At 38.7% G+C, this 17798-nt stretch overlaps 1 protein-coding gene across 12 annotated transcripts in view; it reads right to left on the bottom strand.

Annotated features, from left to right (window-relative positions):
- The window catches only part of ODAD2 (outer dynein arm docking complex subunit 2), a 186688-nt gene that overhangs the window by 135838 nt on the left and 33052 nt on the right, over window positions 1–17798 (bottom strand). For all 12 annotated transcript variants that reach the window (XM_023632245.2, XM_070254738.1, XM_023632243.2 and 9 more), the window contains one exon: window positions 12858–13005. In XM_023632245.2, coding sequence (XP_023488013.1) covers window positions 12858–13005 — 148 coding nt within the window. The remainder of the gene's footprint in view (window positions 1–12857; window positions 13006–17798) is intronic.

Here is a 17798-nt window from a genome sequence, read left to right as displayed (position 1 = left end):
GACTTCCCTGGAGATTTTTAATGTTGTCATTTTTCTTTTTTTTTTTCTTTTTGAGGAAGATTAGCCCTGAGCTAACATCTGTGCCCATCTCCCTCTATTTTGTACGTGGGATGCCTGCCACAGCATGGCTTGATAAGCAGGGCATAGGTCCGCGCCTGGGATAGTGACCACTGTTTTCCATTTTTGAAAGAGGCTTTTCAACAAAAACAACACTGCATTGTCACATTCTTCTCCATCTCTTTAAGTAAAAACCTAGCAAAAAAGCACACTCTAATACTGCCTTCCAAAAATGAATATTGAATTCCTTTGTTAAGAAGTGCTCCCTGTTTAATTAGTCTCTTACTCAAATGAAGAAAACCAAACAAGAAAAAATAGGAATGTACAACAGCAAGGCATGCATGCCTCCTGGGCCCTGAATTTCTTGTCAGAGGGACAGAATAACCAGGCCACAGGCTATCCAGAGAGAAGCCTGGATGCTGTCCCGGCCAGCAGCCACCTTCTGTGTGGCCCAGAGTGAAGTATTTCTCAGCTTTTCCACCCATGAAATAAGGATCACACTAGCATACCCAAAACCCGAGTAATGGGAAAGGAATTTAATTAACTGTAATTGATTGCAAAGTACATCAAATTCCTGCAATGAAAAACCATATAACTCCCCATTACCACTTAGAAGAACTCTTTAACCAATTAAGGTGGATATGTGTGTGTGGATGTGTGTGAGAGAGTGTGTTTAATCAGTTTGCAAAAGATCTCTAAGGAACTGAGCACCACATAGGCAGTCTTTAACAAGGGTTTCAAGTCGGAAAATGTCCCTGCTGAGAATCCCCCTCCAGAGAGGAAATCTAAAAGATGTCAGCGAGGGAGCCCTGAGCAGCACTTGAGAAGCCTTGTGGGATTTCTGATGTGACTGTCTTTTAGATGTCACTCTGAAGTCCTGGTCACTACTAAGCTGGGGGAACCACAGAGCACCTTCACTTTCCACGCCATGAAAATTCTGAATTTGTGGACACAGAACAGAACAGAAGAATCACTAGCAAGATCCCTGGCTCACGTGAAAGGTGAAATCCACGTTAGGGTTTTACGAACTTGATCATATAGAATAAGTAAATTAGGCACTACCCCTCACCAATACATGGTGGGTCGGGGGAGAGGATAAATGTGTGAGGATACCCAGCTGTGATCACAAGCTGCCACTCAGCAGTCTTCTCCGCTGAGTGACAGGTGTTCAGATAACATCATCTTCCCCACAGAACTCCAAAATAGTGACGCCCCAACATCATATTCAAGGCTGACACCACAGTTGTGAATTCACATTGCAAAGCCCATAGCCCTGGCGTTCACATCTAGCTCCTCACAGTTTTAGTGGAAGGAAACTGACTTCAAAAATAAACATTTTTCTCTTTTTGCTTCAAATTTTCCTAATTATTTTTCTTCCTTTAATTATCGCTTTTATCTACTAGCTAGTTGCATAAAATTACCAAATAAAATGTTACTTTAAGATTTCTTTTAAAAAAGCCCAATGAAGCAATTTGCTTATAAGACAGCAAAGTAAGACTTAAGGAAAGACTGCCAGTTTAACATCGGAATTTTGATCCAAAAAGACTGACTGAGGTGTACTAACTCGAGTGAGAGGTAGACACTTTTTGATTAGCTATTAACAGGTCACACTCAATCATGAATAAAAAGACAGAAACAGGCCCACTTGCTCCTCCTCAGTATCTCTCAGCATCATTCATTCCCCTGCCTCCCAAAGCAGTAGCTTCATTTCTAATGAATAATTTGAGCTTCAGTCCTTTCTTTTCAACTATCACATGGGCATTTCCATTTTTCACTCTTTCCAACCTTAATCTGCTCCAAACCAAACCCTCCTCATAAACTGGCCTGCCTTCTTTCTTGGCCATTTCTTTACTGCTTCCAAGGACACTGTCCTACACACCCTCACTATCAACACAACCCCCTTGTCGCTGGCCTCCAGTCTCTTTCTGCTCTGATTCATTTTGAACACCACCTGCTGCTGGACTCGGCTTTCTCAGCCAGTGCTTTCATCCTTCTGCTCCCCAGCTGGACTCAGATCGAAATCCCAGGTGCAGAAATAGGCATCCCACAGGGAGGAAGTACACCTGGGGAAATGGCCCTGGGGATTAACCCTAGATTCCTCCATTATTGCAGCAAGTACCCAGGAATAAGACTGGCTGAATGAAGCACTTCAGAGTAGGGGCAGACGTCTCCAGACTTGCTAGCTAATACTAGCTGAGCCTGAAGGGGACGCCAGGACTGTATAGACATCTTATCCTCAAGTGACAGTCCTGGGAAATGCTACATGGGAGATAGAGCATGATTCTAGACCTAGTCTCTGAGATCCCTCCAAATTACCTAAAAGCTAACCAACCCTTTTCTCGGCATCCCTCTATAGTCTCTTCAATTTTCTCTTGGATTCCTGATCCTACGGTATTAAGTGCCATACCCAATCTACCTTCAATCCACATAGAAATGGATTCCAACAGGCTTTCAACTGTGGGTCCAGAAATTCATTCTTCAGTTTAAGGACACTTATGCTAAAGTGTATGAAATGCACTTCTAATAATTGTGACCTTTCAAGATTTTCTCTCACTTTACTAAAGAGTACCCACCTGTATTAATTTATAATGTTAAACTTGTGACTAATAAATCCATATTTCCAAACAAAAAACTCCTCCAACTCTCCTCCTATTTCACAAAGAGATTCTCACATACCTGATTTAGAAATGAGTGAAACCTGTATTTTTAGAGATTCACAGAATTAGTGTGGGGCATACACCTTAAGAAACCATCTCCCCCAACTGCTGGGATTGACCCAAAGCAAAACATTTTAATTGCAAGATTTTAAAGCAGCCCTGGCCAGGGGAGAAAATAATATCCACATACAGCAAGCAAATGCAGCAACAACGTAGTATATCTATAAGGAAAATGGGAGTAGGAAAAGGAGGAGAGAGAGGAGTAAGAGAAGATGGGGGAAGACGTCAACAGCAGAAAGAATGACTCTGGCTCTGAGGAAGGAAAAACTGCCCTCAAGGAGCTGAGACTGAAGAACAGCACAGTCTGGCCCCTGGAAAATCTTGTCCTCTCCCCATCACACCTTCTGAGCAGAGGGTGGAGAGGTAAGCCTGTGCTCACTAGCAAGACACCCTGCAAGATATAGAAATGAGTTTAATGTGGTCACTCCACTCAAGGAGTAGCCGATAAGACAGACAAGCTGAACCATAATGACAGCAGAAGGCAGAACCTAAGGGTAGATGAAAGGGGGTTTATGGCTTCATTTAGAATTAGGATACAAAGCCATCAGCTATGTGGGGAAAAAAATAAGTTGGAAGGTTGGTGAGTAAAAACGCAATGTATTCATTAGCTTAAAAATTAAATTGTGTTCTAAAAATCCAGGTTAAAAGAATATATACATATATAAAACTTGCAAGTTGAAATGAATGTATGTCAAAGCCAAATAATTAAATACAAACTCCTTTACTTACGTGCCAAGATCTGAGCTCATAGCTCTGGATAAATAATAAGCTATAGTTCACTGACCTATTTGGGTATTAATGAGCTCATCAAATTTTTTTCAACAATTACAGACATTGCTGTACTTGGAAAATGGTAAGTAGAAAGTCAGGTCAACATTAACATTTCTCTGATAGTTTAGGTTCACATTTAAGGCATAATGTTGTAAATTAAAATGTCAGGTGTATTTATTCTGAGATTACCTAGAGAGATTCAATTTTGCATTTCATATACTTTTAATATCCTTTCGTGTCTCCATATAAAACATTTATCTGTGTCAAAAATCCTGAAATCATTTGTAGATATACTTTTCCTTTTATTGGCTATGTTAAGAATATTTACCTGTGGGAACTATAATAATCCCAAGCAATTTACTGTCTGGCCAAAAGTATCACATTTGCACATGATTTATTGATGAATAACTTGTGCAAACTTAAGTAGCACTTCATCAATAAATGTTTTCCTTAGCTGTTCTGGGACAGAAATAGTGCATCCCTTTTTGGCCGACATTATATGGACTTATCCTAAATAGCTGAAAAACTCAACACAGTTATTCAATAATTAGACTATAATGAAAAACTCTCTTTGCCATGTTTACTAGGAGGATATTATTGAGGATGCCATTTACTACCTCACCCCCTGTCTGCCCCATTAAGTCCTCAGGGAGAAAATTCTTTCTGCTCTTAGCACCAGGATCAGTTACACTCATTGGCAATTGTACTAACTCACTGGATTTCCCTCCTTTTATTGGTTGCTAGAAAACTTAAAGCAAAAGTTGAAGGCCATCTGGGCAAGTCAATAAGACTCCATGCCACAGGCTCTCTATAGTAATAATATGCAATGGAAATTATTATTATTGCCAACAGGTACTGAGTACTTTGTGCTAAGCAATTCCCATGTGTTAGATTTCATTTAATATTCATATAATCCTAGAATAGGAGAACTTTTACTTTGCCGTCTTGACCAATGAGGAAACTGTAGCTTAGAGAGGTCGGTCAACACTCCCAAGGCCAGTGAGCTGGTAAGGAGCAGAATCCCGACTCGACTGAAGTCTTTCCTGACATCGGAGATCATGCTTCTAACTGTTCAGTTATTCTGCCTTCTGGCCTATCTGATGCTTCTGACCCTTTGACTGTTTATTTCCTTTTACTAATTAAATAAAGTTAATAGACCAGAATTCACTGGATAAATACCAGGGATCTTCAAACCTTCTTCCAAAAGGCCATGTCCGAGCCTCAGTGCCTGGCTGGCTCTGAGCTACTTAAGTACTGGGTGGCAAAGTTCACTGCCAGTTTTTTCCCAGATGACATGCTCTTTACAAGTAGAGGATGGGAGATCATAGGCAGCTCTGTTGTTCAGTAAAGGTCTGCTGAGTCTGGACATTGCTGCTGTGTGTGTGCTGGGCTGGGCCACTAAATTATTGTATGGTTTGTACACAAAGATGCCTGCCAAGGGAGTATGCAGGACCATGGGGCCTCAACTCCAGCCTCTGCTCCACACTAGTGTTTCCAAATTCCCCAAAGATAGAATCTTCAATATTCCGAACAAGAAATCAGAATTCCCAGAAATTCTCAGGAATTCCTGAAATCATAAGTTATTCCATAGTTTTTCCTAAATTTTATTTACATATTCTTAAATAATAATGATGACCATAATAGTGAATCATTGCCATAATAATAAACAGTGAATCATTTTTTTCGTTAAAGATGCTAAAAATTTCAGAAGTTTTCTGTAAAAAAAAAAACTATATATATTGCAATAACATGTACAAATGATGTCCAACTGATATCTGGTAAAAGAAAATACTAAAAGAGGGAAACATTAACACAAAATAAAAGCCAAATAAAAGTCATTTTAAAAGTTGAAAGATGATATAAAAATATTTACTACTCATAAGATATTTTTAACATGAAATTTCAAAACATATAAAGCATTATTTCCCATAGTCTTGATATCTATTTCATGAAAAATATTCCAGACGTAAAAAAAGTTTCTTTCATTTTGCATTGACATTGATCAAATTGTTAAGAGGCTTCCAAAAGCACAGCCAAGGAGGGCATTAGGGTTTGCTTCATAGAAGCGTGTCTCCTTTTTGTTTTTGTTTTTATTGTGGTCATAATAGCTTATAACATCGTGAAATTTCAGTTTTACATTAATATTCGTCATACACCATCTAAGAGTGCCCCTTCAGCCCTTGTGCCCACCCTCCACCCCCCCTTCACCCTGGGAACCACTAAATTGTTCTCTTTGTCTGTAAGTTTGTTCATATTCCACATATGAGTGAAATCATACGGTGTTTGCTTTTCTCTGTTTGGCTTATGTTGCTTAACATGATGCCCTCAAGGTCCATCCATGTGGCTGCGAATGGGACAATTTTGTAACTTTTTATGGCTGAGTAGTATTCCATTGTATACATACACCACATCTTCTTCATCCAGTCACCAGTCGATGGGCACTTGGGTTGCTTCTACATCTTGGCTATTGTGAATAGTGCTGCAGTGAACATAGGCGTGTATAAGTTTCTTTCTATTGTTGATTTCAAGTTCTTTGGATAAATACCCAGTAGTGGGATAGCTGGGTCATATGGTAGTTCTATTGTTAGTTTTTTGAGAAATCTCCATTCTGTTTCCACAGTGGCTGCACCAGTTTGCATTCCCACCAGCAGTGGATGAGGGTTCCCTTTTCTCCACAACCTCTCCAACATTCCTTGTTTTGTGTCTTGGTGATTATAGCCATTCTAGCAGGTATAAGCTGATATCTAAGTGTAGTTTGGATTTGCATTTCCCTGATGATTAGTGATGTTGAACATCTTTTCATGTGCCTATTGGCCATCTGTATATCTTCTTTGGAAAAATGTCTGTTCGTATCCTCTGCCCATTTTTTTGATTGGGTACTTTGTTTTTTTGTAGTTCATTTGTGTGAGTTCTTTTTATGCTATGGAGATTAATCCCTTATCAGATATATGATTTGCAAATATTTTCTCCCACTTGTTGGGTTGTTTTTTCATTTTGATCTCAGTTTCCTTTGCCTTCCAGAGCTCTTTAGTCTGATGAAGTCCCACTTGTTTACTTTTTCCTTTGTCTCCCTTGTCTGAGTAGATACGGTATTCGAAAAGATCCTTTTAAGTCTGATGTCAAAGAGCGTACTGCCTATATTTTCTTTCAGAATTTTATGGTTTCAGATCTGACCTTCAAGTCTTTGATCCATTTTGAAGCTATTTTTGTGTACAGAGAAAGATAACCGTCTACTTTCATTCTTTTTCATGGGGCTGTCTCGTTTTCCCAGCACCATTTATTGAAGAGACTTTCCTTTCTCCATTGTCTGTTCTTGACTCCTTTGTCGAAGATTAGCTGTCCATAGATGTGTGGTTTTATTTCCAGGCTTTCAATTCTGTTCCATTGATACGTGTGTCTGTTTTTGTGCCAGTACCATGCTGTTTTGATTACTATAGCTTCGTAGTATATTTTGAAGTCAGAAATTGCTATGCCACCAACTTCATTCTTGTTTCTCAGGATTCCTTTGGTTATTTGGGTAATAGGTAAAAAATCTTCTTTGAATATTTGGTAGAATTCTCCAGAGAAGCCATCTGGTCCTGGACATTTATTTTGGGGGAGGTTTTTGATTACTATTTCAATCTCTTTACTCATGATTGGTCTATTCAGATTCTCTAATTCTTCTTGATTCAGTTTTGGGATGTTGTATGAGCTTAAGAATTTATCCATTTCTTCTAGATTGTTCAGTTTGTTGACAAATAATTTTTTATAATATTCTCTTATAATCTTTTGTATTTCTGTGGCATCCATTGTAATTTCTCCTCTTTCATCTCTAATTTTATTTTTTAGAGCCTTCTCTCTTTTTTTCTTAGTGAGTCTAGCTAAGGGTTTGTTGATTGTGTTTCTCTTTTCAAAGAACCTGCTCTTTGTTTCATTGATCCTTTCTACAGTCTTTTTGTTTCAATTTCATTTATTTCTGCTCCAATTTTTATTATTTACCTCCTTCTGCTGAGTTTGGGCATTGTTTGTTCTTCTTTTTCTAATTCTGTTAAGTGTAGTTTAAGATTGTTTATTTGAGCTTTTTCTTGTTTGTTAGCGTGGGCTTGTATTGTTATAAATTGCCCTCTTAGGACCGTTTTTGCTGCATCCCATATGAGTTGGTATAGTGTGTTTTCATTCTCACTTGTCTCCAAATATTTTTTGATTTCTCCTTTTATTTCATTGATGACTGATTGATTGTTCAGTAGCATGTTGTTTAGTCTCCATATTTTTGTTCCTTTCCCAGCTTTTTTCTTGTAGTTGATTTCTAATTTCATAGCATTATGGTCAGAAAAGACAGTAGATATGATTTCGATCTTCTTAAATTTATTGAGGTTTGCCTTGTTTCCCAATTATGGCCTATCCTTGAGAATATTCCATGTGTGCTTGAGAAGAATGTATATTCTGCTGTTTTTGGATGGAATGCTCCACATATATCTATTAAGTTCAACTGGTCTAGTTTTTCACTTAATTCCACTATCTCCTTGTTGACTTTTTGTCTGGATGATCTAACCATTGAAGTAAGTGGTGTGTTGAGGTCCCCTACTATTATTGTGTTGTTGGCAATATCTACTTTTAGGTTTGTTAATAGTTGCTTATCTACTTTGGTGCTCCTGTGTTGGGTGCGTATATAAGTGTTATGTCTTCTTGGTGGAGTGTCCCTTTTATCATTATATACTGCCCCTCTATGTCTCTTTTTACCTGTTTTATCATGAAGTATACTTTGTCAGATATAACTATTGCCATACTTATATACATACTTACATATATACACCTGCTATCTTTTGTTTGCCATTAGCTTGGAGTACCATCTTCCATCCCTTCACTCTGAGCCTATGTTTGTCTTTAGAGCTGAGATGTGTTTCCTGGAGGCAGCATATTGTTGGGTATTGTTCGTTAATCCATCGTGCCACTCTGTGTTTGATTGGAGAATTCAGTCCATTTACATTTAGAGTGATTATTGATATACCAGGGCTTAATACTGACAGATTATCCCACATTTTCCCATTCTTCTACATATCCTTTGTTTCTTATCCCATGTATATGGGGCAAACAATTTGATTAGATGGTTCTCTATGTTGCTTTTCTTCATTTTCTCATTGTTTATTGTATATGTCTCTGTTCTAATTATTTGTTTAGTGGTTACCATTAAGTTCGTTTATAAAGTCTCAAAGATGAGATAGTCCATTTTCTGATCGCCTCTTATTTCCTTAGACTGTACTGATTCCATCCCTTTCCTCTTCTCCTTCTATGTTATTTTTGTCATATCTTATTCCATCTTGTGTTGTGAGTTTGTGGTTAAAATGATGAGATAATTTTTATTTTGGTGTTTTCCTTTTCTTTATCCTTTATGTAAGAGTTAAATGTTTACCAACCTGATCTGATGGAGAGCTGCTGATTTCTGATTGTTGCATACCTATTCATATCCTTGCTCAGGGCTTTGTAGCTCTTTCCTGTTTTTTTTTTTTTTTCCTTTCAGGTATGAGGGCCTTCTTGAGGATTTCTTGTAGAGATCGTCTTGTGGTGTGAACTCTTTTAGCTTTTGTTTATCTGGGAAAGTTTTTATTTCTCGGTCATATCTGAAGGAGATTTTCACTAGATAGAGTATTCTTGGTTGAAAGTTTTTGTTTTCAGGATTTTAAAGGTATCATTCCATTCTCTCCTAGCCTGTAAGGTTTCCGCTGAGAAATTTACTGAAAGCCTGATAGGGGTTCCTTTGTAAGTTATTTTCTTCTGCCTTGCTGCCCTTAATGTTTTTTCTTTGTCATTGACTTTTGCCAGCTTTATTACTATATACCTTGCCGTAGGGCGTTTTACATTGACATATTGGGAGTGCTGGTAGCCTCTTTCACATGGATTTCCATGCCCTTCCCCAGGTTTTGGAAGTTCTCCACTATCATTTCTTTGAACAAGCTTTTTGCTCCATTCTCCTTCTCTTCCCCCTCTGGAATACCTATAATCCTTATGTTGCATTTCCTACTTGAGTCAGATATTTCTCTCAGAGTTTCTTAATTTCTTTTTAGTCTTAGTTCTCTCTTCTCCTCCCTCTGAAGCATTTCTATGGTATCGTCTTCTAACTTGCTAATTCAGTCTTCCATATTGTCAGCTTTGCTGTTTAGTGAGTCCAGATTTTTAAAATCTCACCCACTGTGTTTTTCATCTCCAACAATTCTGATTGGTTCTTCTTTATAGTTTCAATCTCTTTTGTCAAGAAGCTCCTGAATTCATTAATTTGTCTTCCTGAGTTTCTTGTAACTCATTGAGATTTTTTATGACAGCTATTTTGAATTCTGTGTCATTTAGGTCATGGATTTCTGTGTCTTCAGGGTTGGTTTCTGTGTACTTGTCATTGTCCTTCTGGTCTGGACATTTATACTTTCTCATGCTGCTTGATGGTGTGGATTTTGCTTCCACATGGTGTTATTATCTGGTCAGGGTTGCCACGTGCCTCCACTGGCTGGGGAACAGGCACCATGTATTCTGGGCCCAGCACGATCTGGGGCTCCCCAGCTCCAGCCACTGACTGCTTTTCTCACTATGCGACACTCTGGCCAATGGCAGATCTAGAGCTCTGGGCAGGTGGAGGGGTGCTCTCCTTCACCTGGCTTCCCCCAGCCTCCGCTTGTCTCTCTGTATGGAGCTCTGGTCAATTGCAGGACTGGAGTGCCAGGCTGGGTAAGGGGCATTTTCTTATATCTGCGTGCCTCCACCAATCGCTGCCTCTCTCTCCATGCTGTGCCTCAGGCAATCCTGGAGTTGGAGCGCTGGGCAAGGATGGGGTGCCTCTCCTCAGCTGTGCACCTCCCACAGCTAGCCCCTTTCTCTCTGTGCCACACTCTGGATGATCTTGGTGCTGGAGCACCAGGCAGGAGGGGATGCCTGTCCTCAGCTGTGCACCTCCCCCAGCCAGCCCCTCTCTCTCTGTGCTGTGCTCTGGGCAATCGTGGGGCTGGAGTGCCCAGTGGGATGGGGCACCTCCTCTCAGCTGCACACCTCCCCCAGCCGGCCCCCTCTCTCTGTGCTGTGCTCCAAGTGATCGCGGGACTGGAGTGCTGGGTGGGGATGGGGTCCTCTCCTCAGCTGCACACCTCCCCTAGCCATGGCTCCTCTCTCTCTGCAGAACTCCTGCCAATCAGCTTCCACTTCCTCCAGAGGATGCAGCCCCATCACCACCTTCAGACATATGGCTGCATGCATCTCTCAGACATCTTTTGTGTTGTGTATAAGTCCTCTGTTGGTGTATGAATGTCCTTTTGGTTGTATTTTAGAGGGGAGAGTCCAAGGGAAGAGCTCACTCCACCATGATGCTGATGTCACTTCATTTCCTTTTTTAATGATGAAAATATTTTACCTGCTTGCCATTATTCTAGTTTGGCCATTGAAATCTATGTTGTTTTTGCTAATTCAGAATTTTTAGATCAGTTTCTGGTTTCACAATGAGCTGTTCCACAACACACATTCACATCTTTTTCTCTTTGCATTTCTTCTGTTAAATTACTTATAAAGACTAAATTGTACTACATAATATATACAATATAGTGACTATCCAAACATTGAAAAAATGCCAGCAAACATTATTGGGTACATCCAAATAACATAACATTCAGATGTCTTAGCAAGCTTGACATACATAGAATCACAGGTCGAAATTTCAAATTTAATGACTAATTTTGCCTCCAAAATTTGCTATTTCTTGGAACACCACTAATAGGACTTATATAAGGTACACTATGCATATAAACTTAACAGTATTTATTTGTGCAAGAATGACTCACCATTAGTAGCAGACACATATTGAAAGCATAGCAACAGCTCTGAGCAAGGCTGACTGATTAGACCAGGACCACTTTCTCCTATTCACTCCTGTCTCAATGCCTAGAAATGCCTACCTTCACCTTTGACTCCACTGTCAGCATTTACTTTTATTTTTTATTTTTTTAACTTTATTGAAGAATTAATGACAAATATAATAGTATATATTTAAAGTGTACAATGTGATGATTCAATATACATATACATTGTGGAATGATAACCAAGATCAAGATAATCAATGGCTCTTGCTTTCCATGATGTCAGTAGATTCCTTGGAACCAATAATGTCTTTACAATGATTATTAAATTTTAATTCTCAAAGGAGAATTAGAATAATTTTTCCTGTTTTCCCAATTTCTTGACTAATTTTTCTTGGGGTTCAGGATTCAGGAAAATATATTTTTTTTCCTGAGAAATGCTGGGAATTGCAGCTGTGGCAGAGTCCATCGAGGAAGGGGGCATAGTTTTCTTGCAAGAAAACCTCTTTTGGCTCACTTAGGCATACAAAGCTGTGTCCATGCAGAGGGCCTTTGTCAAATTCACAAATATGTGCATATAAGCTATTTTACCAGTCCACTGGGGATGACCTCAAAGGCACAGAAAAACCACCCTTTAGCAATTTAGGAGTCACATAAATATCTTTAAATATACAAAACCACTGACAAATGCCCTTGGTTGATTTGACCAGAGACCTGGAAAAGCAAGAGGCCAATATGAGGTAAGTCAAAATGTTGTTTTCACAAGTGTTTCTGGACTACAGCTTTAGACACAGCCTAGACATTATCAATATCAGCTATCCAATATCAGAAATCAATATTAATTTGAGTTGTGGTAAATCATTTTCCTTGCCCCATCCCCCCCATCCAAGTTCTTAAATACAACATTCTATGAGCCAATTATTATGTAAAATTGTTCTCACACACATTATCTTACTTAACAGAGTAATGGAAATGGACCAATACATATTATAAGCACCTACAATGTATCAGACACTATGCCACATGTTTCAAATGTGTTTTCTCAATCCCCAAAATAATCCTATAGGATAGGTATTAATTTTATTCCATGGGTTGAGAAAAATAAGGCTCAAAACCATAACTTTTCAACAGCCACACTGCTAGTAAGTGACACAATCTAAAATTTAGGCTAAGTCCAACTTCAAAAATCCATGCTCTTTCCACCACACCATAATGCAAATCATAAAATGGCAGCAAGTCAAAATATGTGGTGGCTGCCATGGCCCACTGACCACTCACCAGCCACGGGAGAGTGCTGGCACCAGGTAGCCTCAGGCTGCTCCATGAGGACTAACGTTGCCATCCTCAGGGCAATAAGACCTTCCCCTATGCACACTTAAATAATAATGGGGATGTTTACTACCCTTATTTGAAAGAAACATATAATAAATGTGGAAGGAATATGTACACTTTGGGAAAGGATTTAAACTAAACATGGCAGACATTGCACAAAGGTCTGTCTCACCTTTAAATATTTCACCAGCTTCTGAATTTGCCAATATTCTGATGGCAAATCTGCATTTGCTTCCTGACGATGATCAGGCGGTTCTTCATCTTCCTCACTCTCTGAGGAGCTCTCACTAATGATTTCCTCAATCTTCTCGGCACTCTTACTAAGAACAAGAATAGCATGTAATAAACATATTTATGCTACTGCATGGACATGGTTATAATGTTAATATTTAAGAAACATGTACATGAGCAATAGATGAAATACTAACACATTCTGAGTTCTAAAAGATCTTTGTTAAAACCTGTATGAGGAGATGAATAAACCCATGTCTCTATAGCAGGTACCATTCAGTATTACTGCCCTGGGTGCAATCGTAATAAAGAAATAGGAAGAAATGAACAAGAAAATTAAGTAAATGTCCTGAGGCTGTGCTGTACAATGAGACAGCCACTAATCATAGTGGTTAAACAACTTAAGTAACTTGTGGTTATTTACATTTACATTTATTTAATTAAAAGCAAATACAATTAAAAATTCAGTTCTCCAGTCCCACTAGCCACATTTCAAGTGCTCAATAATCTCACGTGGCTAGTGGCTACCATATTGGACAGCTCAGACATACGTGACTTCTATTATCACAGAAAGTTCAATTGGGCAATACTGCAAATACCCTAAATCGTCAGCGTCTCCCTTACCAAAGGGAGTACACTTTATTCCTCACTGCTCTAGAAGCTTCTAACTCAACGTCAAGGTCATGGACACAGGCTAGTCCACTTAAGCCTTCATGATCATATCTAATTCATCCTCATTTTCTTTCTTCCTCTCTCTCCTCCTCCCCTCTCTCCAACTCCTCGCGTGCTCTCTTCCATAAAAGTCTTTTCTAGTCTAATCCATTCTGAAGCACAGTGGGAGGATGGCTAATTTTTCAAGTTTTATTAATTTTTAAGATTCTGTGATTCTCTCAATTTCTTGAAGGTTTTTTGGCACAAAGAGCAGTGCAGAACAGTGAGATTGTGCTCTCTGGGCCACAGCGGAGTGAAATCCTGAACTGAAATGCCTGCTCCAAATTAGCAAGCCACGTGAACTGAGTTTCAGTTTCATGTATTCTCTAGTCCAAATGATGTCAAGAAACCTAGGTTGGTCACAGAAGAAAATCCAATAGATACGGTCTACTTAGGAAATGACGTAAATCTAACTCAAAGGTCTTAGATTGAAGCATATACTAAATAAACCTAAATTCTCTGGGGAAAGTCTAAATGTACCTTCCCTTCCCCTAACAAGCTCTTAGAGTCAAGAGCAGAGTGCGGTAGGTTTACCCAATCACTCCAAAGTCACATAAAAAAAATCAGTACCCCAAAGGAAACCTGTTCTTCTTTTCCACTGATGAACCCTTTGACATCTAACTTTAAACTGCTCTCTCTATTTGATTCCCTTCCTGTCTTGTCCCACAGTAACTATACATTCAGGAGGGAACAAGAAGCAAATTTCGATGTTTAATTGATCTATGAACTGCACCTTAAGACATACTTTTCTACCACACCATTAAATCCACTTAGGCAAGAATAGACATAAAGTTACCATATTTATCATTGAGTTATAGTTGTTGCTTGGATGCACTACAACTGTACTGTATCTATTACCCTGAAGTTCTCTGAATCACTAAAATCCAATTTAAAATTGAAATACTTTAGGCCAAACATCTATTTCAGGAAAGATGAAGTCGATTTACTTTTCCTTATTCCTCCCACTAAGTGCAGCTAAAAATCCTGAATATCATATATAAAACAGACATGCGATGACTCTGACAGATAGAAAGAAGAAGGAAGACCATCTAGGGATCTGGGGACCTGAGCAGCAACACAACAATGATTTCCTTGGATTTTCTTTCTGTTTTGTATAGCCCAGCCTGGGTACCAGAGAAGCCAGTGATGCAGAAACTCAGGTGGGCACAGAGAAGAAAGAAAAGCTTGTTCTTTTTAGTCAAAGGACCAGGAAAGGAAGAGCCGAACAAGACAGAAAACTTGTAGACAACAAATCCAGTCAACACCACAGAAAACCCTGTGGCCTACTCCCATTTCCACTAACAAAGGCCAAGTGGAGAGTGGTGTTCTACCTCCACTAACTGTAGCAACGGCCCAAACGCCCCTGCTGGGTGGTGTGAGAGGAGGCCTAATGGAGAGTCACAACTTTCAACCCACCCACTCCCACTAACAAACTAACAAAGGGTCCCTTCTCATCCAGGCTGGTGTCCACAGAGGCCTAAGCCAAGCCTGAGCTCCCACCACCACCCAGCAATAATGAGAAGTTCCTCATCCGCCTCCCCGGGTGTCAAGGAAGGCCTACTGGAAAGCCTGCCATACCTGTCCAGCCTGGTGAGGCGGTGAACACCTTATCCCACCACTGTGGTATCAGAGGAGGCCTGCTAAAACCTAAGATTTGAATAAGATCCAGAGAAATTAAGAGAATCATAGAATCTCAAAAACCAATAAAACTTGAAAATTACCCATCCTCCTACTATGCTCCAAAATGGAGTAGACTAGAAAAACTGTTTATGGAAGAAAGCACACAGGAGAGTTGAACAGACAAGAGGAGGAAAGAAAACAGAAAAATGAAAAGTTGAAGGAACAAACAGAAAATAATACATAAAGTGACAGATGTAAGACCTAACATAACAATAATTACATTAAAGGTAAATAATCTAAATACACCAATTAAAAGACACAATTTGACTTAGTGGACAAAAAAAAAAAGGAGACAACCAAATGCTGTTTATGAGAAAGTCATTTCAGATATAACAATACAGGTAGTTTGAAAGTAAAAACAGGAAAAAAATATATCACGCAAAGGAAATCAGAAGTAGCTATATTAATAGTAGACTAAGTAGACAGCAAACAAAGAAAACTGCCTGGGACACAGAGGAACAATGCATAATGATCAAAGGGCACTCTACCGTGGAGACGCAGCAACCCTACAGATATATGCCCCAAACAACGGAGCTGCAAGATACATGAAGCAAAAGCAGAACTGGGAGAAACAGAGAAATCCACAGCTATAGTTGGAGACCTCAACACCCCTCATCAATTGACAGAACAACTAGACAGAAAATAAGCAAGGATACAGAAGAAGTCAACACCAAACACTACGATTTAATACACACGTATAGATCGCTCCATCCAACAACAGCAGAATACATTCTTTTCAAGCACCCAAAGAACCTATCTTGGTAGATACCCTGCACCATACAAAACCTCACAAATTTCAAAGAACTGAAATGACAGAGTATGCTCACTGTCCACAATGGAATCACACTAAAAAATCAATAACAGAAACAGAACAGGAAAATCTCCAAGCACCGGGAAACTAAATACACTCCTAAATAATCCATGGGTTAAGAAGGTCTCAAGGGAGATCAAAGAACACACCAAACTGAATGAAAATGAAAATACAATATTCAGTACAGTCACTATGGAAAACGGTATGGAGGTTCCACAAAAAATTAAAAATACTAATCAGACATAAATAAAGAACATCCTACCATTTGCAACAACATGGATGGACTTTGAGGGCATTATGCTAAGTCAAAAAAAAGTCAGACAGAGAAAGACAAATACTGTATGATCTCACTTATATGTGGAATCTAAAAACCAAACAAAAAAACCCTCACCAAACTCAGAGAAAAAGAGATGTGATTTGTGGTAGGGGGTGAGAGAACTGGAGAAAGGTGGTCAAAAGGTACAAACTTCCAGTTATAAGATAAGTCCTTGGGATGTAATGTACAATATGATGACTACAGTTAACACTGCTGTATGGCATATTTGAAAGTTGCTAAGAGAGTAAATCCTAAAAGTTCTCATCACAAGGAAAAAAAAATTTATTTGTAACTAGGAGGAGATGGATGTTAACTAAACTTATTGTGGGAATCATTTCACAATATATGTCAAGTCATTATGCAGCACACTTTAAACTTACACAGAGCTGTATGTAAATTATATCTCAATAAAACTGAAAAAAAATACATACACAAATAGAAAATACAACATATCAAAATTTTTTGTACACAGCTGACGCAGTGCAGAAAGGGAACTCTACGGCACTAAATGCTTACATAAGAAAAAAGAAGTCTCAATTCAATAACCTAAACTCATATCTAAAGAAACTAGAAAAACAACAGCAAAATAGACATAAAGCAAAGAGAGGAAAGGAAATAATAAAGAGCAGAAATCAATAAAATAGAAACAGAAAAACAATTTGAAAAATCAATACAAAAAAAGACTGCTTCTTGGAAAGATCAATGAAATTGACAAACCTCTAGTGAGACTGACAAAGAAATAGACAGAAATTGCCAGTATCAGGAATGAATGAAACATAGCATATCATTACAGATCCTACAGACAACAAAAGGATAAGAGAAAATTGTGAACAACTGAATGTACATAAATTTGACAACTTAGATAAAACGGACCAATTCCTTAAAAGGCACAAACTATCACAACTTGCCCAATAAATTTGAACAGTGCTACAAACTGTTAGACGAATTTAATTCATAATTTTAAAACTCAAAGCAGAAGTCTCCAGTCCCAGATGGTTTCACTGGAGAATTCTACCAAACACAGAAGAACTAACGCCAATTTCACACCACCTCTTCTAGAAAGGAGGAGAGAATTCATTCCAAAACACTACAATCCAATATCCCTCATGATTGCAGGTGCAAAAATTCTTAACAAAATATTAGCGCATATAATTCAGCCAAATATAAAAAGAATGAGCCCATCATGACCGAGTGGGATTTATTTCAGGGATGCGAGGCTGATTTGGTATTCAAAAATCAATCAATGTAATCCACCAGATTGACAGCCTGAAGAAGAAAAACCACATAACCACACAAATTGATGTAGAAAAAGAATCTGACAAAGTTCAACACCCAATCATGATAAAAACTCTCAGAAAACCAAG

The sequence above is a fragment of the Equus caballus genome, chromosome 29 (assembly GCF_041296265.1).
Source record: "Equus caballus isolate H_3958 breed thoroughbred chromosome 29, TB-T2T, whole genome shotgun sequence".
Classification (NCBI taxonomy): Eukaryota; Metazoa; Chordata; class Mammalia; order Perissodactyla; family Equidae; genus Equus; species Equus caballus.
The sequence above is the reverse complement of the archived record's forward strand: the minus strand, read 5'-3'. Positions and strand labels throughout refer to the sequence as shown.